Below are 20,306 nucleotides of genomic sequence, written 5' to 3'. Positions count from 1 at the left end.
CAACCGAAATGACCTGATTGCAAATATCTACGTATAAGTAAAACTAAACTGGATTTTTGGCTCTATTTTGTGGTAGCAGAATGAGGGATACCCCCCTTTCATCGGTGTCGCCCCAAAATTCCCCACAATGCATTGCGAGTGCTAGTAAATCACATGCGGTGAAATCAAATTTACGATTTTTGCGTTACGTAATTTATGGACGGCCCCTTATGCAATTGAGGTGACACGCCTAAATGCGAGGATAGTACTTGGAATTCCCCAAACTACTAAATATGTATATTAGAGGGATTTGGGTATTAAGTGAAAGTTCTCATCGCATTTAATCCGCGATTGAAATTTCTTGTTTCTAATAAAAGATCTACAATTATCAGCGTTTCTGAAACTGACATAAAAGGGAGTCCCAACTTTGTAAAAAAGATCTAAAAAAGCGGAAAGCTAAAAAATCTGAAATCCACTTTTTCCGCTCAATACTTGACTGTACAGATTTGTTTAGTTACATGAAAACATCTGATCTATTTCGTCCGCACAAGTGGAAGTCGCTAGTTTTTTGTGTTCAATTAATTTAATAATTAGTTCTCTCATTAAGTCAAGATGCCTTTAAAGACTTCAAAACAGGAACTCATGGAATTCTTAGAACTGTTGGGCTGCAGTGAGATTTTCTTTTTTGATAATGTTCAAAGTGCATTGGAGGTGTCGGTGACCATGGCGTTTTTTGAAGCTTCGAGGTATATCGAAGACCGTAAAGCTGTACCAAAAAGCGTCCATTGGTTAGAAAATGTCCTACCACAACTGGATGAAAAGAGGTTTCGAGCTCAATTAAGGGTGAATAAAGCTACGTTTCTAGATTGACTGAAAATTATCAAAGGTAAGCTAAATCATAAAATTTGATTATGAATAGCGGTAACTTAATTTGTAATTTAACTAAGTTTAACTAACTTTTAGGGACGATTGCTCAGTCAAATCACCAAGAACCGTTGGAGTTGCAGTTAGCAGTTGCATTGAATCAATTGGGAACTTATGGAAATGCATCCAGCTCCGAGAATATAGCTACAAAATTTGGATTGTCACATGCTTCTGTCAACAATTATACAAACCGTATTATTGAAGGTTTATTGGCCATATCAGATGATTGGATTAGGTGGCCAAATGAAGATGAGAGAAGAAGAATCAGCAACGAAATGTTTCAGAACGGTTTGCCTAAGTGCGTTGGATTTGTTGATGGTTCTCACGCTCCTTTCTTCAAAGCCCCCATGGAAGATAAAGAAACGTATTGGTCTCGCAAAAAAGAATATTCCCTTCAGTTTCAAATTATTTGTGACCCGAACAGAATAATACGACATTTCTATACTGGATACCCAGGAAGTGTACACGACGCCAAGGTGTTTGCTGCATGTGACATTGCGAAGAATCCTAACCATTTTTTCAGCCCTGGGGAATATATCATAGGAGATTCAGCATATCCAAAATCTGAAACTGTCGTTGTTCCTTACAAACGACGACAAGGTCAATTTACTCAGACGCAAAGAGCTTTTAACAAGTATATCTCAAGCCATCAAATTGCTGTAGAACACACCATTGGACTCTTGAAGGGACGATTTCAAAGTTTGAAACAGATTCGTATTCAAATTGACCGAAATGGCCACTGTCAAGTGTTGCCGGGGGATAAAAGCGTGTGTTGTCCTGCACAACATTTTAATCCACAGGGACCCATGGACTGAAAATGACGAGATGGTTGTGGAAGCTGATGATGAACAAGACGATGAAAATTTAGAACTTGGAAATGCAATAACAGCAGAAGCAAAGAGAACAGCATTATGTGAAATTATTTTAGCAATGAAATAAATTGTATTCCTAATTCAAAAACAATTGAGTTTATTGAGACTGATTTTTGAGCTTCTGCAGTTCTATTTGCATTTCTAATTTACGAATATCGATTTCGCCTTGCTTCTCAATTTTTAGGAGCTCGTGCTTATGTTGATCCTCAACTAGTTGTAATTCCTTTAATTTCATTTCTCGATCCAGCTCATGCCTTTTTTCCTGCAGCGTCAACTCTCGTTCAGCCTACACCAAAATTACTGTATTTTTATGAATGATTCAAAATTAAACATGTGCAAAATCATTTACCCTCTCACGATCTAAGTCCAACTTTTTATCATCGAGGAGCCTTGTGTAATTAAATTTTTCCTCTTCCAACTTGATATGTTTCACTTCAACTTCCTTCTGGTCTTGTAGTCGTAACTCCATGATACTTGAAAAAACTCCCACGGCTGTTTTTGGCTTTTGCGCCTTCTTGACACCAAGCCCTGAAAGGGTTGACTTCACAAGACGTTTCACTTCTGAGTCACCATCTGCAGGCTCCCCAGGTTCAATTGAATTTTCTCCTTCAGTAGCCGTTAGGTCAACGTTGATATCAGATGGATTGTCTTCACCCGACTCCATCTAGAAGAGTAAAAAATAAATATCTATTTATCTACCAAAAAATTATGGTCGTATTAAATTCCCGCATTAACTTTACATCAATAACGAAATCAACCGGTCGCGACATCGGTAGGGACATTGGGTCAAATAAATCTTCATCCACAATTTCAGAGCCACCAATTTCTCCAAATGCAGATGACTGTTCAATGTGTGGAGGTTGAATATTCGGTCGCGATCCCATTATTTCGTCTAGAATGTGGAAGTATGGACATTTCTTGAGAATCCAACCTATTAATTAATTAAACGGTGAATGGGGTTCATACGTGAGGCTTAAACGTAGTAATTATTACCATCATTTAGAGTTTCATCTTTCTCTGGGTCGACTCCAAATCCAGATTGCTGCAGTTTGTCCTTGACATCAGTATATGCTTTCATAAAACGGTCGAATCCATTTTTAAGTTGGGTATCGTCACATTGATTAAACCTTAATTTTTCTCTCATTCTTCGAAGAAAATCCATCTTTTTAGACACCTAAATATGTACATAAAACTATAAAATAACGTATTTACAATTTTAAATTTAAGTCTTACCTTGTAATTTTCATAATTTTCTACCACATAATGAGCCACGTCCATTTTCCTAGCCGCTGTCCACTTGAAACTCTTTTCGTTAGAGGAAGATGATAATCCACCTTTACCCTTGGACCTTTTCCGCGTCAAAATGACTGGTTGGGTATTCATTTTGATGGAGCCTTGATTTATAACTAATTTTGACACTTCATTAGTTTTTTAACGAAATTTAAATTAATTTAACGGAAACTGAATTTATTTTTTGCCTCAGCTGAGAGATTGCTCTTTCACTCACAAGTGGGAAAAAGAGCGAAAAAATCATCTTGAAGTTGATTTTATTTTTGAGCAGAAAAAGTGGAAAAAAGATCGGAATCGCATGCGCAGTGCAGTTTTAAAAAAGAGCGAAAAAATCGTGAGCGGAAAAAGCGATTTTTTTTACAAAGTTGGGACACCCTAAAGTCGAATTGTACAAAGTTAAAGAACTACTTAAAACGCTTAAGTTTAGTATGTAGGAATTCAAATTTAATAAAAAATGTCCAGAATTGTAGTGTACGTATTTTAACATTATCCATATTTTTGTGGTCTACTTTTTTTGTCCATATTCCAGCATCGATATATTGTTTTATCTTCATTAAGCCCTAGTTTTAGCTTGTAAGTATGTCAATAAGTACCTGTTCCACTCGTCCCTCTCCGCCAATTTAAAAAACCCGCCGGGATTTGTAATTATCACATTTCCCACGCGATTATTCAGCCACAATTTGACCCCATTGAGGACCCCCCGATTAACGAGGTGATCCCTACTCACCGCCGTATCCCCGCCAATCGCCGCGTAAAAATTTGTTGTCGAGTTCAACTCCGCAAACGTTTTCGGTCTCCAGGCATAAATCGGAGTGAGAAATCCCGCCAAAATCATGCCAGAATAGGCCGAAAGGACCAAAAACACGAACATCCTGACCCAAATGAGCCATATTCTTTGCCCGGTGGACTCATGCCGCCAAAAGTCGCTCATCCAAAACAGATTATCCACCAAGGATCCCGCCTTTTTCGTTCTTCCCGCCATTCCGTGATTAATCAGCGCGATGACCACCCCGCAGAGCGCAATCCCCACCCAAATCCTGGCTTCGAACGGTCTCGCAATATTCCCCCAGACCCGTGGCGCTTCTTTCAAAATGATAAAAGTTATCCCGGGCGACTCGTAAAACAGCGCGTTCGGATCTGGCGGGAAGGATGAGATTAAATCGTCCCTAAGGAGGAAAGGCCGGACGTAAAAGAACTCGGCAAAATTATAATAGGGGAAAAAAGTGAGATTGTAATACTTAAAGACGTCGCAGAACATAGTGTCGAAAGCGTTGTAGGTTAAGGTTAGTTCGTGCAGCTGTTCGGAAAAGGTGTCAAAGTTGCATCTCGAGCCACCCCACCCGCTCAGCGGGGAGTATAAGAGTGCCCCAAATTGGTGAATGGATGGCGGGTGATTGGTCTCCTTTTGAAGGAAAGTGGGCAGTTGGTCGTATTGGATTAAAGAGGACAGAATTACGGCCTGACTTGAGGAAGGGTGGATAAGAAATTGCCAATTTCAAATTGGTCCTGATTCCACTGGGATCGCCAGTAGTCTTCGAGTAAAACGGCGGGATTGTAGTGCGGGTATTTCGCATAAAAATGGGCGGAATAGGTGAAAAAGTCGGCCTTGTTTTGGGTGAGGGTTAACCAACCGTAGATTTCTTTCCAGGGCTGGATTTCGTCGGGGTGGTGGACATTGTGGAATATGTGGGTGAATCGCTGCCCACCGTGGCGGATGTGTTGGCGGGGTTGGCTGGGAAGAGCTGAAATGGGGTAAAGGGTGGTGATTTAATTCGTCCCGATTTCTCGCAAATTATTGAATGTTATGCATATGCAGTTCATGAATATGCAGGACTATGAGGAGCGGTCAAAAATTCGAAAATTTACAAAATTTTAAAAATCGAGGTTTTTTCTGGAAACTTGTTGAAAATTTCCACTTCGCGCTCAAATTTGCGCAGCAGGAAAAATGTGGACATGATTATTTTGTGCGGTGAACAACATAAAATTGGTCCCATATTTACACGTAAAAGACTTGCATTCTAAGTTTCGTTTACATAATTCTACTCACCTCTTTGTAAATTCTTCATCCACTTGTAGCTGAGAAGGCAACGAATTATAATTTTAGGGAACGGAGAGGCAAGCTCGGGAATCGAAATTTCGCTCTTATCATAACACCCTGCGATGATCGCGTAATTTGCGAATAGATTTGAAATCGTGTCACAATTCTGGGTAAGACATGCAAATATGAAGAATTTTATGTATATATATCTTGCAATCATTCCAGTTAGAATTATTTTTTTTAATCTCCTTGTGATTAAATGGGCTTTTCTAATGTTTATTGCAAAAAAATTGCAATAAAAAACGGCTATTAGAAATACAGTGTAAGAAGTAAAAATAACGTGCCATATTTTGTTAAACAGAGAAAGTACAATGAAAAATGTGACTATATATGTTTGTACAAATCAATATGGTTGACAGATAAATGTAACTTAACCTCATGGTGGCCATAAATATGTAATACATAATTCTACCGGCAAAGTCTCACTTGCGTAGGTTATTTGTTACATAACTTCGTCTGACACATTGCAACCAATTAAATTTGCACGAATTCTTATAAAATACAAATATTTATTTCAACCAGTTTTGAGTTTTTTTAACAAAACATAAATACACCGATTCTAGTTGTTAACTAGGAAAGATTATAAAATTTGAGAGGAAAAAAGATCATAAAAATTATCTTTTTACCATAAAGCTATCCATAAATTTTCAGAAATTGGAAAGCTCTGTAAACTAAGGCATCAATTACGGCAATTTTCTGGGATGGGTGGTATTGTATTTTGGGAGGAGGGCTCCTCTTGTTGGAGGAGCCCAATGCTCAGATCATCCATCAGATCTATTGCATATCCTCTTACTTACACCGTATGACAGTGGTTATCTAGTTGCTCTGGTATAATCCCCATATCTATTGATGAGATATGGGGATCGAGAAACCATTTAAGGATAGTAAGACAGGAAGAGACGCCGGCTTGGCGTAAGCACCACCACTCACCCCTGCACTTACGGGGCCAGTCCCACTCCGCCTATCCTCTACCCACCACTGCCTATTCAATCTTAATGTATGCCCCTTTGGACGCGAATACTGCCACGGAAAGGCAGCATGCTCAGTCCACTCTACTGAGTGTCCAGCTACAATGTGTGTAACTGGCACCCAGGGAGGGCTGCCCCAGCTGCCGAGATATGGGGGATCGAACCATAGACCTTCCGAGTGCCGAAAGCCACCGGTTCTCACCCCCAAGCCAAACAGCCAGGGCGGGATGGGTGGTGGTAAAATGAGTAATTATCTCTCAGTAAGTCTGTGTGAGTATGTTTCTGATATACTTGTCGTTGTATTATTCCATTTTCAGTATACTATTATTTCATTTTCATATTTTAGAGAAATTTTAGTATTCGTTATCAGTGGCGGGGCTAGGATATTTTCAGACGTGGGCACAAGAAAAAAAAGTTCTGAAGAATTACAGTATGCAAATTATTTAATAGTACGATTTTTAATTTCAAATTCAAAACTAATTTTCCCAAGAACAGGTAAATATTAATGTCAAAATTATTTAGATGTTCGTATAAATATACGCGCCAATTATTGTACGTTCTTCTCAAAATGAGAAGGTGTTAGATGTTTATTCCCGATTTTGACTAATTTAGATTATTTCACGCTTAGAAGTAGGCGGACCAATTTTTTGCAGCTTTTTAAATGCACGTAAATATTTTCGCCAATGGCGGAGTTGTTAACTAAATTTTTCAGCCAAGTGAAAATTTTTCAAAATGCTGTTAATTTTCTTCTTTTCATCCGATTTCAAAAATAGCATATTAGCTCAGAGTGTCACTGAGGACATAATTTTTAAAAATCCATTTTTCCAAGGCTTAAGTCTTAAAAAATTAAAGCTTTTTTAATTTAAAAAAATTCGAGCTGACATGAAGTCTTAAAGTTTTTGGAAGCAGATTTTTTAACTGACGAGGACTTGGTGTTCGTGGAACTTTTGAGGTTCGATCAGTATTAAATTTTTACATTTTTTAAATTATTAAATTTGTTTAAATGTCACATTGTTTCATTCCATCAACCCAAAAATACTCAGAAAATTTTACAGAAAATTTTACAGAAAATTTTCGAAAGTATTGAAACCCTCTAAAAAGCAGAGATTACAATTGAATATGATAACGTAACTTTCTGACATCTACCAAATTTGTTCAAGTATCAAGGAAGTAGTAACAATAAATAATTCAAATCTGAATTTGGGTCCCGACGGAAACGGATAAATAGTCCGAAAACCGGAGTTTTTGAAAATTCCGAACGAATTCCCTGGCGGCCCTGGTGCGGGTACGGTTCAGTAAAGGCTCGACTAATGTTCGGCCAGATTACAAAAAGTAGTAGGATTCGTTAATATTTCCGTGCAAAACTCATGTTCGGGGCAGTGGAGAGGCACCAGACTTAAACATCTTGATTTTCTAATACAGGGTGGTCCAAGAAGCTGTATAAAAGTTTAAACCACCCCATTTCAAAGCCGGGATAATAAAATTCCAATTTGAAGCCCAAATCGTGGAGAGCAACTCAGAAAATAGTGTTGTGAATTTTTTTGTAGACCTAATTTGAAAAGTACCCTCACGGTGATCAGGGGAAGGATAGGTACGAGTGAAAGGCTTTTCCAGTCGATTTCCCACGGGAAGCGTTACAAAAAGAGCTGAAGTCATGTTGTCATCGAACGAATTGGCAATTAATTTATAGAATTATACCTAGTAGACATGTTCCAGGTCAATCCAAGAGTGTAACATAATTCTCACCACTAAGGAGGGGAGCTTGCGAGGTTGATAATAACAGATCTCGATGCCCTTTGGATATGTGATAGGGTCTCATGAGTGTACTAAAACCCTGAAGTGGTTTGACTCCATGGCCACATTTGCGCCCGCCACACCCACTCAAAAATGCCCAAAAAACGCTTTCACTCCAGTTTTCACTCACTCAAATCCACGCCAGAAATCCAATTTTACTCGGATTTTGAAATTTCTTTCACCATTACGCTCCCAGATAGTTGCTTTCTTCAATTCCATATCAAACTCAATTTTGCTGATGATTATTTCGCAGGCGTAATTTGAGTTGTTGATTACTACAACAATCCTCATTCAGAATTTCAAATTTTAAAAATACTAAAAATTTCGAAAAAATTGGGTTTGATATTGGATTGAAGAAAGCAACTATCTGGGAGTGTAATGATGAAAGAAATTTCAAAATCCGAGTAAAATTGGATTTTTGACGTGGATTTGAGTGAGTGAAAACTGGATCGGAAGCGTTTTTGGGCATTTTTGAGTGGGTGTGGCGGGCGCAAATGTGGCCATGGAGTCAAACCACTTCAGGGTTTTAGTACACTCATGAGACCCTATCACATATCCAAAGGGCATCAAGATCTGTTATTATCAACCTCGCAAGCTCCCCTCCTAAGAAACTACCCATTGCTGAACGCCCGAAAAAGCTAAAAATTCGGTCTCGAATAACTTAACCCACTACGTAGATCCCGAATTTTAATGCTGCAGGGTATAGCTGTTGGATTAGTATAAATCAACTATACAGAGAGTAATCAAAATTGATTTGGGAGATATTATGGCAAAAATGTCTTCCGTTGGTCGACGCATTGAGAGAAAGCAAACTTTTTTTCGCTTATTGCGGAGAAATCTCACCAGTACGCAAAAACGGACGACGATAATTTTGGTTCTGCAGTCATAAAAAAATCAAGACATACCTGGGTGGTCATCAGACGTTGATCGATTGGATTATTTCGGATGTTTCGTCGTGAAATGATAAATTTTACATTGGAGGATTTACGAATTTTCACGTACTTTGGAACGCTTAAAATAATGAGTGCAAGAAAAACACCACAGAAAAGTCCCTGGAAGTTTTTTTATCGGATAAAAAGCGATATATTCTTAAAGATACTAACAAGGACCATCACATCCAGCAAGTTTCAAACCCATAAAGTTCCGCCTGCTGGCTAGAAAAATTATGGAATATTTATACAGCTTCTTGGACCACCCTCTGTAATTTCAGATCTCCATAACTTTCACCGTTTTCGTGCGATTTAAAAAATCTTGGGCTTAAAATTACCACAAAATTCAATATTTTAAGAAAACGTCCAAAATCTTCTCTTATATGAGAAGTACGAAATTTTTCAAAAAAATTATAAAGTCCCTTGTTTGAGAAATTTGACATGCGAAAGTTCAATTCCTTACCATGATTTCGATACGTTTAAAAATGTTGAAAATCCGTTTAGAATTTCAAAAGTTGTTGTCGTCTGAAAAATAAAACATTCAAATTTGTAAAATTTCGCGCCACCCCACCACGACTAGCATGAGTGTTACTCAGAAATATTAATGAATCCTTCGTCTAGAAGATTCGAAAAAACAGTGGTATACTGAACGCGAGGACCAGTTAGGCAGATTCCATTTTTCAGATCCCTTGCTAATACATATAGTAGATACTGGGTAGACCTAAGGATGGAGCTTGTCCGTGTCAAGCGAATATATGTCATATTTGTCATATTTGTCATAAATGTCATATTTGTCAATTTGTCCGTCCAATTTGTCACGATTTCAATATGTCCGACATTTATGACAAATATGACGGACAAATTGGACAAATTGGACAAATATGACATTTTGTCTCAATATTCCCCATTTATTTTAGAATTTGTAATTGAGTCTTTTGGAATGCCTCCTTATCAAGAAAATAAACATTGGTATATACATTGATTTAATTCGATTAATTAAGCTACGGAAAATTTTAAAACCCTACGATGGAGTTCGTAGAGTAAGATATTGCAGATTTTAAGGCAGGAGTTGCTTAAATCTTCAAATAAGGGTACAACAGCAAAAGTAAACGAGACAAGTGCACTTAAGTAATTGATTTAATTAATTTACCTATGATACTACTTATCAATTGTTTCCAAGTTTACCAATTACTATTTAACTATTTTATCAATGGTATTAATTCTGGATATACATAAGCCATTGTTTACAGACAAATGTTTGAATACAAAAATTCTTATGTGTACTCAATACAGGGTGTGCAGAGCAAAAAGGCAGGCAGTGCCTTTTTGCCTGCCTCTTTGCCTTTTTGCCCCACAAAAATCTTTGCCTTTTTGCCCTTTTGCTAATTTGGGGCGAGATGAGACGTAAACCCCGTGATAAAATTAAAGTGAAAGTTACTCATTGCGTTTTTTATACTTTTCGCAAATATGACCTTTCAGTCAAAATTTGATAAATTAAGCTGATGGCGATGACGCTGAAGATATGTAGGGAAAAGTATTAAACTAATTTGAAGTATTGATAAAAGTCAGAACCCTCAAATACAATTTTAAAAACATATAATACGATATAAACGACAATAAATCGGGTTCAGTTCCCAAAAATCGAGCAAAAAGGCAGGAAAGAGGCAAAAAGGCATCAAAAAGGCACGCAAAAAGGCAAAAGGTCATTGAAAAAGGCAACAAGGCAAAAAAGCATTTACAAAAAGTAAAAAGGCTGCCTTTTTGCACACACTGACTCAATAGGAGAGACCTTCTACATGCCCCTCTTTAGATCTTGATGCCCTTTGAATATGTGATGCCTCTAATCTAATGTAGGACGGCCACATTTGCGTCCGCCACACCCCCTCAAAGTGATAAGAGCTGCAGAAGTTACCAACTTCAAATATTCACCAAAATCCAATTTTGTTCGAATATTGATGAAATTTATATTTTTGTGATCCCAGATATTTGTGTGACCATATCCAGTAGACTCAACTTTTTTGAAATTTTCGAAATTACGGGACATTCCAGATTTATTTGAAAAAATTCAAAAAAGTTTAGTTTACTGCTTAAAATAAATGTCGATCACACTGACAATTGTTCATTTGTGAAATTCAATTTGTCATAAGTGTCCAATTTGTCTGAGATTTAAATGTCGGACAAGTTGGACATTTATGATGTTTTGAATTTGTCATATGTGTCATATTTGTCATATTTGTCGCAAATTTTAAATGTCTGACAAATTGGACATTTATGACATGTCAATATGTCAATTTGTCAATGACATGTCATGACGGCACATCCCTAGGTAGACCTCAATAAATTTTCAAAAATTTACATTCCAATTATTCTTAGGCTGGTCTTGAAAATCATAATTTTAGAATTTTTGATTTGGTTTTAAATTTCTAACAATTTAAATATTTTAAAAATTGTAACAAAATTTTGAAGTTTTGTATGCATTGCAAAACTTGTAAAATTTTTTCAAATACGACGTCCTACAAATGTTTGAAATGAAATTATTAAAGTGATTGAGACAGAAAATATTTATATAAAATCTTATCAAATAGTTCTAATCTTCCAGATCAGCATTCTCAGATAAGTAAATGCAGCGTGTGAGCGAAGACCAACAAGGTTTACTTTTTTTGTCCACCACGATTATCTCATTATGGTTTGAAAAAAGTTCAATAATATCTAGTGTAAAGGGGCACAAAATTTCACGTGGGCACGGGCCCACTTGTGCTCACTACTAGCCCCGCCACTGTTCGTTATATTTTTGATATATGTATATGTACAATTTTAGTATAAGTATTTACCTAGTCTCATTTAGAAGTGGATGGAGCATGGATTTTAATGAATTTGGTCAAAATGAGGTTAAATACGGCTTTTGTCTTTCATCGCTAGAAAAACACAAGGCGTACATACTTGACATTCTAACTGGACACAAACAAATTCGAGAATGATGAGAACTCTACATAGAAAATTTTGCCTAACGAGTACGGATATGCTGTCATGACGTGTTATTGGTAAATTGAATTTACAAGTCGGAAATGTCCAATTTGTCATTTAAAAAGTCTGATAAATTTGTCAGTATCAAATTGTCATTAAGGTCCAATTTGTCCGACCAGGGTATTCTGACCCAAGGTTTTATTGAGTTGGATGCCTGGATTTTAATCGGTTATAATTGGTTGTTAATTAATAAAGTCCATCGGGTTTTAATATGTTAAATTGGTGGCTTGAGGACATGATTTTTCAAAAACGTTTGGAATGATTTTTTCAGAAATCCTCGCACGTATTATGTTAGTGCGTCCTTATTAACGAAAATATCAAATGTAATAAAACCCGGCCTAATTTAAGGTATAGGATCACATCTGAAAAAAATTGCATGTTTTTAATAGACATAAGACACTTACTTAAAATGACACCAAGAGAAGTTTGCTAATGAACTCGTGTTCGACGTAAAGTGAGGATTTTATCACGTCAAACTTCTGACAGTATGAGTTAATCCCAAGTTTGCTGGATCCAAATTGGCACCTCAGACACAGATTTACAAGTATATTTGGCTACCTTACCTCTACTTAAATCTCATTAATGCACGTGTCAGCATCTCGATAAAAAGTACAAATTTAAATATGTACATATGTACCTACGTAATGTAGAAGCTTAAATTTGTTACAGTAATTTTATACCTGATCGTTTATCGATATGTGTTAAGTAATAAAACCCTGCTTAATATGTATCAATACGATGCAGTGCATTTGAATAAAGAGCGACCAGGAAGATAGTAAAAAATGTATTGAAATCCATCACTCTCACTGATCCGTACTGTCAAGTGCAATGAAGCCTAGCTTACCATATTTGAGGGGCTGTGCAAGGTGGACGCAATAAATGAAAACAATTCGAAAATTTCATAGTTTTTGTAAAACTACCCATTTTTTATCTCAGGTTCATACCTGTTCACATTCATTAATTTTAATTATTATGATGGTGAGTCATAGTGAATGAAAATGAATTTCCTGCCATTTAAATGAAAATGACTGAAAGATTCCGTTATTTCAGTTGAATGACGTTGAATGAAGGGATTATTCACTCATTTCATTTTTCACGGTATGTTTAATACATGTGGCGAAGTAAGAAATGAATTCCGATGAAGTGAAATGAAATGAATTTGAAATAAAATAATTGAATGTTAAGAAAACCTTAAGTCAGATATAAGGATAATTGACTTTTGAATGAAGACTAAATTTTTGAACAGGTATGCTCAGATTGGAGCTGAATATTCCTTAGTCTGAATAAATTTAAACACATCCTTCCTGTCAGTCCCTGCGAGATTATGTATCGATGTGATCATGAGACGGATGATTGCATAAAAAAGCGTATGTAAATGAGACATTGCCGAGTCACGGATGTGGCACAAGTAGAACGCGAGCACAATTCAATCTCTATTTTCATCGAGAATGCACAGGCAACAATGATCGATTAAATAAATTCGATTCATTGTTATGCAATGCAAATCAATTGAACGAACAGAGACGGTTTTGGAGTCGATAGATATGTACATAATTGGCGAAGTTTTGGTTTAATGGGATAATATTTAGGGAAGGATGAATGGTGGCGTATGGATTGTGAGGGTGAGATGGGTGACCTAAAAATCTAAAGGCGATTTATAAATCCCTATATAAAGACGGGTTTCCTGATCAGATTAAACTTTTTGAAGAGTCAGAGTGGATTATTTATTGGAAAATGAGAGCCGTGGTGATTTTTCTGGTAAGAAGAATTTAGTGGAAATTATTCATTTAAGGTTTTTAAGTATTGAAGGAATTTACGGAATCATTTTGGCAACTTGGAAAGTCTGTAGTTTGGTAATTATGCAAAAAAATTTCAAGATTAACCAGCGATCTGAGCAAGTTTGCAAAAATTTGCATTAAACTAGTATTGTACAAATTAAAAGTATAATTCTCAATTTTAATTTTACGTTTAAAATTTAATTGAACCACGAAAATTAGTTTGTACTTCAAAATACAAGTTCACTTATTTATCTTATAATCAGTGTAAGTGAAAATTTCAATTTAAATGTCGCAATTTCATAATCGTGGTAAAATATTTTTGTTTGAGCTTCAAATTCAAAGAAATATATATTAAGTTACAAATTTTTTATCTCCTCTTTATGTCTAAAAATTTCAAATTCAAGATAAAAATTCATAGTCACATTAAAAAATATATTTGGACTTTAATCGAAAAAATATGAACTTGGAACTTAATTTATTTTTGCAGTTATGCGTGGGTGTGACGGTGGTCCTTGGACGGCCCCAATTTGGCGGAGGGGATGACGGGGATGACGGTGGATTTGGGGACTTTGGCGGGGGTGGGGATGACAGTGGGGGCGGCGGCGGTGGGGGAGATTTTGGCGGAGATGATGATGGCGGCGACTTCGGGGCAGACTTTGGTGGTGGAGAGAGCAGTGGGGGAGATGGTGGTGGGGGAGGAGGAGGAGGGCATAATCCCCACCCACCAGGTCATCCCGGTCACGGAGGTGGTGGCGGTGGTGGTAAGAGAATTTCGGTTTAAAATGGATAATGGAAAGAAACTTGCATACAAACAAAATCGGTCATCCGATCATAAAATCTGTTACATTTTGAGAATTCACGTCACGCAAAAATGTCATTTCGCAAAACATCTTCACTAATTTGCGGTGTTTGCAAACTCCGTGTCGTGGACGACTTGTTTTAAATGAAATTACCTAAAGTAAAATGAAAATTTACTAAAGGACGAATTTATGACAAGTAATTTACGACAATAATATGGAAATAGTTGTCTTTTTAAATGTCTCATTTTCCATTTCAAAAATTCAGAATTCTGATCAGTTCTCGCATCGCAACTCTTTCCAAAGTTGAGAAGAAATGAGGCCAAGCTAAATACGTTTACAAAGTTGACGTGAATACCCATCCATCAGAAAATCCACTTTTATTAATAAGTTTTGACGATATTCTTTTATTGTAAAGAGTAAAATATTGGCGTGGCTTAAAATTTGTTTGATTAATTCAGGGGGAGGATTTGGCGGGGATAGTCCACGACGAGGGAGCCGCAGCAGCGCCAGCGGTGGGGCAGGATTCGCCGGATTTTAAATCCACCCCCATTTCTTCAGAAACTTGTAACATGACAAAATTTCCAGAAATTTGCAACCGCACAGAGTTGTAATAAATGACAAGACTCAAGACTTAGATTTTCACCGGGTTTACATATTTATCTAATACTCACAAGTTTGCAAGGACAATTTGTTTTATAAAAAAAACTTACTTTCTTTTTCTAAACTGATCCTACAATGTATTTAGTAGTTTGGAAAACTGTTTAAGCACACTATACGTAAGTAAACCTCGTATTTTCCGACGTTTATTTCATCCGGGTATTTAAATATGTTACAGGGCACAGTATGTAGTATTCAATAAAAAGAAATTTTCGTAATAATTTGGTACCATGATTTGCATTTATTACTTTAATCCTAATTCAAAAGTATAGAAATATTTTTGTATTAGGAAATATTAATTTTGAATTAAAGTCATAAATGTCCAACATTTTTGTCAAGTATACATACCTTACAAAAATGACGAATTAAAAAAATCAACTTTTCATTATAGTATGCAAACTCATGAAGTTGACGTCATCTTAGAAATTTGCACTGAAAGATATTGAATCGGACTACAACATTCGAGTGAAATTAAAGATTTGTATCCCACAAAGTCGTCATCCTGCATGAATGTAACATTTTCATAAAATTTTTATTCAAATTGTACACATTAAATCCAAACCTGGAGTATTTAATAATTAAGCTGATAAAGAGTAAAGTTTGCTCTGAATTTTGTATCGTTTGCTTAATTAAATATTAAAATCAGACTGCTTATTGTAGGAGAGAAGCGCACCTGTAATAATATGGATACGATTCATCCAATCGTAAGTAAAATACAGGCTGTTTACATATACAAATATTTAGGAAATGTGTCCATGCATAAATATATCGCTCTTTGCTCACTTTACCTTTCCTTATGTAGTGCCGGAGGATTTAACGTGTTGTTCTTACATAGATGCTTCTACCCCTTACACGATTTATATATCAGAATAAACCACGTAAAAAACCAGTTTATGTAATACTGCATCGTCCATACGGATGGACTCGCATCAAGTAACTTTTGCCAGTTAATCTTTGCTTCGTAAACAACGAGGGCTACTTAACTCATCCTCAGGCAAGCAATTTTTTGCACGTGCATAAAGATGTAAATACATACGTATTCGCACAGTGATAAAGTTTTCTGCACAATATTTGTCAAGGTTACGTTATTAAATACATTTACATATGTAATAACGTGCAAAATATGTATTGCGTTATATTGCACGAATGTGCATATTTGAATATGTAGGGATAACGTTTTCTGCGTAATATTAATATCTGGCACATGTAAATATGTAATTCCAAATGTCGAAAACTTGCTGTTGTGGATGTTGCCCGGTTGGAAGGGGAACACTTCTCATCGGTATTGTGAACACGGTAAGGAAATGAAATATTTAGTGATCAAATTTTTAAAAACATATTTTTAATTCAAAATTTGCACAAGGGCGACATTCAAACATGTGCGTAATTTTGACGTAAAGAACATTTAAAAGCACATAATTTTAACATTTTTTGTAAAATTCAGAAAACTGAGACGTGTTAGTTTCTAAAATTGCATGTTGAAATTGCACTTTTGTAAGAATAATTCTTAGCTAAAATCATACACTCTTAAAAATAATTAATTGAATAGATTTGTTTAATTATTTAATAATTTTCATTATTTAATTGTAATTAGTTAATTAAATTGTCATAGTTTATTAAATTTTCATAATTAATTTACTTAATTGAACAGATTTAAATATTTAATTTTAGATTAATTTCAATTTATTTACTCATCTATTTAATTACAGATTTTGTACTCGGCCTGCCTCATTGAAAATTGTATGCGGTTAAACAGACTGATAAATCATGCCGACAAACTCGAGGATCAAATAATTCTGGAGAATCGTATGTAGCTATTTAATCTAAATTCTAAAAAACTCTTCGCTTCGTTTAATTGACAGTTCGAAATTGAATTATAATTTCCAGTAACTGCCTACATCACGTATGGTTTCGTATTTGTATCCATGCAGCTCTTATACGTGGTCCTGAGCTGTCTTTTGGTGCACGGATATCGATCAGTAAGTCATTTCTTGCTCGTGCTTTACTATCTGCACTCTAAATAATTTTGTGTAAAATTTGAGCTGTCACGCCTGGTTATGTCAAATTTCCTCAAATTTGACCAACAATCTTTGGACAACGTTGGATAAATTTGAAATTTGATAGGGTAAATTTTTTCCACAACCAGTTGTTGCTGCTTAAATTTTTTTCAACCTTGAATAAATTTAATGAAATCTAAGTATTCAGCGTCCACACTCTTAAAATTAGTGTTACCATCTTGAAAAGTAAATACTTAAACAATAGAACCTTTTTTGAAGCCACACCTGGATTTTTTAGCCACCTTAACCCACGTGCCGCTTTAAAAAAGTTTCATTATAAACTGAAAGGGGAATTATTTTGCGAAATTTTTAAGTGTGGTTATCTACACATGTATGAAAGAGTATTTAGTGTGATTTAATTTTTCCAGCGTAATCTCCGCTTCGTGACGCCCTGCTCTGGACATACGGGTTTCTTTCCGTCTTCGTGGTCATCGCTGTGGTCCAAGCCGTGGTCGTGATGACCAATGCAAATATCGTCGTGGGGCCTTGGGTACTCCCCATGTGCTTAGTTATCTCCGTGTTGAACATGTATTTTCTCCTGGTGGTGAAGAGATTCGTTGACGAGTTGAAAACGGAGGAGGAGAGTAAACCTGGAGAACAAGAAAATATTTAAGGGGAAGTTCATAGATTATGTAACGGCTGAGGTAAGCAGTGTGAGGGTAAAAGTTCTGCGACTTGGGGGACATGGTAAAACGGGGTGTAGCACGTTAGAGAGGGTGGCGGGGGTGAGGGTTTAAAAAATCTGCCATTTTGAGTGACATAATTTATGGATGCTCCCTTGAAGTTCGTATCCAAGTTTTATACTGTTTACAATCGTGCCACAATTCACCAATATTTCATTTTTCTTACATACTTTTTTAATTAATAAATTAATGCAGACCAAATATTTACTGTTCTTTAAAAAATAGGGACGAAAGTCCTTAAATTGTTCGAAATAATGTAACTATTTTTGTGTCATATAAATAAACTCTGGACAAGGTCTCAGTTTTTTGTCTGTTTTTTATTGGACGAAAAATACTTTTCTATAGATATGTATGTACATATTTATCTATATATTGTGTTGTTTAACCCCTTTGTGACCGAAATAATTGAAATTTGCTTTCCTTTGGGGACCAGAATTTTATCAGTTAGTTGTTGCTACATAACCAATTTAATTTTACCAATAGTGTAGCTACTTCACCAAAATGATTTTAAAGTAAGCGTAGTTACGTCACCGATTTCACAGTGGGTGTGCAAACCATAAAGGACCGAATTTATTTCGGCAACTTTTGATGATTTTATTTAACATTAAGCATTTATTTATGCATATTAGTAAAAATTATCTGCAGTTCATTACAATAATATTAAGTTATTGATTCATACATTTTTATAGTTTAGCAAGGTCCAAGTGGTTTTCACTGATCTTGACCGGAGTTAGTTAGTTCATGCTCAGAAATAAGCGGACCCGTATTTTTTCGTTTTCTAAAATGGACATGTTTTCGCCCGTGGTGGAATTTAAAAAATCCGCCAAAGTCAGGATTTTTAAAACGCTGTAACCTTTCGAATTTTAATCCGATTTCAAAAATTAAACACAATTTTTGCTCAGAATTACTACCCTGAAAATATAAAACCTACAGTGCAGACTTGATATAGCCCGAGTCAGGCCAAGTTGTGCTTATCACTCAATCCGACTTTTTGCATGAAATTTTATCGCAAATGCATATTGTTAAATGTAAAATGATGTATTTATGAAATTGTTTTATGTATTTTTGTAAATTGTTGAATATGCGTGTAAGATTGCCCCGTGACGTGGTGGTGGTTGCCATGGTGACGTCAGAGTGGGATTTTGAGTGCGCGTCGTTCTTTGTTATAAGTCGTAGTAAGTAAGTAGGTAGAAGAATTCTACACAGTCGAGTTTTAGTCGTTGTCAGAGTCAGACATTTTGGATTTAGTCGTCGTGGCAGGCAATCAAGTTTAGAATTGTTAGTTCTTTTTTGTTGCACGATCAATTTATAATTAAAGTAAGTCATCAATCAACTCGTGTTGTTGCAGAGCTCTGAATTGTGTTGACCATCGTTTAATTGATTTAAATAAAATCTAGTTTAAGTAGATAAAATAATCGTATAATTCACTCAGTCACTTTCTTAATTCCAACGAGCAAAGCACAATTAAATATAACGTAAAGACACTATACTCCGGGTAGGTGATAGCTTGGTTTTTACACATATCAATAAATTAAAAAATTAAATTTGATTTTTCCAAATTAAATTCATATTCTTCTATTAGTAACAATTACCATCCTGTGTAACAAATTTCAGGATCCGAAGATTACAAAAAAAAGTATGGGTTACCCAATAGGGTCTCTCTATGGGAAAATTGTTCCTATTTTAATTAATATTCTTCTATTACCAACTTTTCTACCAAACTTCAGCTCGATTTGATGAATTTTAAAAATCGGTATGGGTCACCCCCTCGGGTCCCTCCAGACGAAAATTTTTGAAATTTTACTTTGTATTCCTTCATTATAAACCATTAGCAACCTCTATGCCAAATTTCAGCTTTCTAACACAATTTTGAAATTTTGGTGCGTAATACCCCACCCACTCCGATGACCCCCACCGGTCAACCACTTGACCTATTTCACCCATCTTCGAACTCAACTCCTCATTTGACGCATACTATATGTGTGCAAAATTTCAAGCCGATAGGATTAGTTTTACGGCAGTTATCGCAAACCAGACAGACAGACAGACGGACATGACGGGTACATAAGCCCTGACTCGGGATAAAAAATCAATTTTAAAAAAACTTTTAATTTTCAAAAAATTATCGTTTTTTGCTTCTTTAAAAATTAAGTTTATTTTAAATTCCGCCACGGGCGAAAACATGTCTATTCTGGAAAACTCCAAAATACGCTTATTTCTGAGCGTGAACAATTTAAAATTAGTCTTACACTGCATTGCAGCGAACTACAGTTGTAGTTTTTGCAGATATATAGTTTTTGGTAATGTGCATAAATAAATGGTTCGTGTTAAAATTTTGTAAAATAAAATTTTGACTTGTATGCATGTGTGTATTTGGTCTTGAAAATTTTTCCGCAGTACACAAATGTGTGTAGTTGGTCCCCAACGTAACGGGGAAATAGTACACAAATATG

The 20,306-nt window shown here is 35.8% G+C and overlaps 4 protein-coding genes across 5 annotated transcripts; 3 read left to right on the top strand and 1 right to left on the bottom strand.

Annotated features, from left to right (window-relative positions):
• Window positions 1–591: 591 nt before the first annotated feature.
• Window positions 592–1,718, top strand: LOC110859592 (putative nuclease HARBI1). Its single transcript, XM_022108554.1, has 2 exons — window positions 592–739; window positions 943–1,718. Exons 1-2 carry the CDS (start codon window positions 592–594, stop codon window positions 1,716–1,718), a joined length of 924 nt encoding a protein of 307 aa, XP_021964246.1.
• Window positions 1,719–1,872: 154 nt separating this feature from the next.
• On the bottom strand, window positions 1,873–3,158 carry LOC118438837. Its single transcript, XM_035859621.1, has 5 exons — window positions 3,009–3,158; window positions 2,769–2,949; window positions 2,516–2,706; window positions 2,125–2,439; window positions 1,873–2,061 (listed from the first exon to the last, which is right to left on the bottom strand). The coding sequence occupies exons 1-5, from the start codon at window positions 3,156–3,158 to the stop codon at window positions 1,873–1,875; spliced, it is 1,026 nt and encodes a 341-aa protein (XP_035715514.1).
• A 10,185-nt stretch (window positions 3,159–13,343) lies between these two features.
• LOC110859689 (holotricin-3) lies at window positions 13,344–15,334 on the top strand. 2 transcript variants are annotated; one of them, XR_004837116.1, is made up of 3 exons: window positions 13,344–13,731; window positions 14,144–14,417; window positions 14,915–15,334. XR_004837116.1 is itself a non-coding variant. In XM_022108660.2 (3 exons), exons 1-3 carry the CDS (start codon window positions 13,613–13,615, stop codon window positions 14,992–14,994), a joined length of 378 nt encoding a protein of 125 aa, XP_021964352.1. In that variant the 5' UTR covers window positions 13,421–13,612; the 3' UTR covers window positions 14,995–15,334. The 2 variants fall into 2 exon arrangements, 1 of the variants encoding a protein (XP_021964352.1); XM_022108660.2 differs by having other exon boundaries at window positions 13,421–13,636.
• Window positions 15,335–16,014: 680 nt separating this feature from the next.
• Window positions 16,015–18,154, top strand: LOC110859675. The gene is made up of 4 exons (XM_022108647.2): window positions 16,015–16,409; window positions 16,823–16,919; window positions 17,001–17,092; window positions 17,539–18,154. Exons 1-4 carry the CDS (start codon window positions 16,338–16,340, stop codon window positions 17,626–17,628), a joined length of 351 nt encoding a protein of 116 aa, XP_021964339.1. The 5' UTR covers window positions 16,015–16,337; the 3' UTR covers window positions 17,629–18,154.
• Window positions 18,155–20,306: the final 2,152 nt, after the last annotated feature.

This window comes from Folsomia candida, unplaced genomic scaffold (assembly GCF_002217175.1).
Source record: "Folsomia candida strain VU population unplaced genomic scaffold, ASM221717v1 Fcan01_Sc027, whole genome shotgun sequence".
NCBI classification, from domain to species: domain Eukaryota; kingdom Metazoa; phylum Arthropoda; class Collembola; order Entomobryomorpha; family Isotomidae; genus Folsomia; species Folsomia candida.
This window is presented reverse-complemented; position numbering and strand designations above follow the sequence as displayed.

What these genes read in the sequence shown, in the direction of transcription:
- LOC110859675 (XM_022108647.2), top strand. Translation starts at nt 16,338, where the DNA reads ATGTCGAAAACTTGCTGTTGTGGATGTTGCCCGGTTGGAAGGGGAACA. An exon ending in TCATCGGTATTGTGAACACG is followed by an intron (nt 16,410 to 16,822) that starts GTAAGGAAATGA and finishes ATTTAATTACAG; the next exon opens with ATTTTGTACTCGGCCTGCCT. An exon ending in TGGTGCACGGATATCGATCA is followed by an intron (nt 17,093 to 17,538) that starts GTAAGTCATTTC and finishes TAATTTTTCCAG; the next exon opens with CGTAATCTCCGCTTCGTGAC.
- LOC118438837 (XM_035859621.1), bottom strand. Translation starts at nt 3,158, where the DNA reads ATGAATACCCAACCAGTCATTTTGACGCGGAAAAGGTCCAAGGGTAAA. An exon ending in AAAATTATGAAAATTACAAG is followed by an intron (nt 2,950 to 3,008) that starts GTAAGACTTAAA and finishes GTACATATTTAG; the next exon opens with GTGTCTAAAAAGATGGATTT. An exon ending in CGGTTGATTTCGTTATTGAT is followed by an intron (nt 2,440 to 2,515) that starts GTAAAGTTAATG and finishes TTACTCTTCTAG; the next exon opens with ATGGAGTCGGGTGAAGACAA.
- LOC110859689 (XM_022108660.2), top strand. Translation starts at nt 13,613, where the DNA reads ATGAGAGCCGTGGTGATTTTTCTG. An exon ending in GAGCCGTGGTGATTTTTCTG is followed by an intron (nt 13,637 to 14,143) that starts GTAAGAAGAATT and finishes TTATTTTTGCAG; the next exon opens with TTATGCGTGGGTGTGACGGT. An exon ending in CGGAGGTGGTGGCGGTGGTG is followed by an intron (nt 14,418 to 14,914) that starts GTAAGAGAATTT and finishes TGATTAATTCAG; the next exon opens with GGGGAGGATTTGGCGGGGAT.
- LOC110859592 (XM_022108554.1), top strand. Translation starts at nt 592, where the DNA reads ATGCCTTTAAAGACTTCAAAACAGGAACTCATGGAATTCTTAGAACTG. An exon ending in TTCGAGGTATATCGAAGACC is followed by an intron (nt 740 to 942) that starts GTAAAGCTGTAC and finishes ACTAACTTTTAG; the next exon opens with GGACGATTGCTCAGTCAAAT.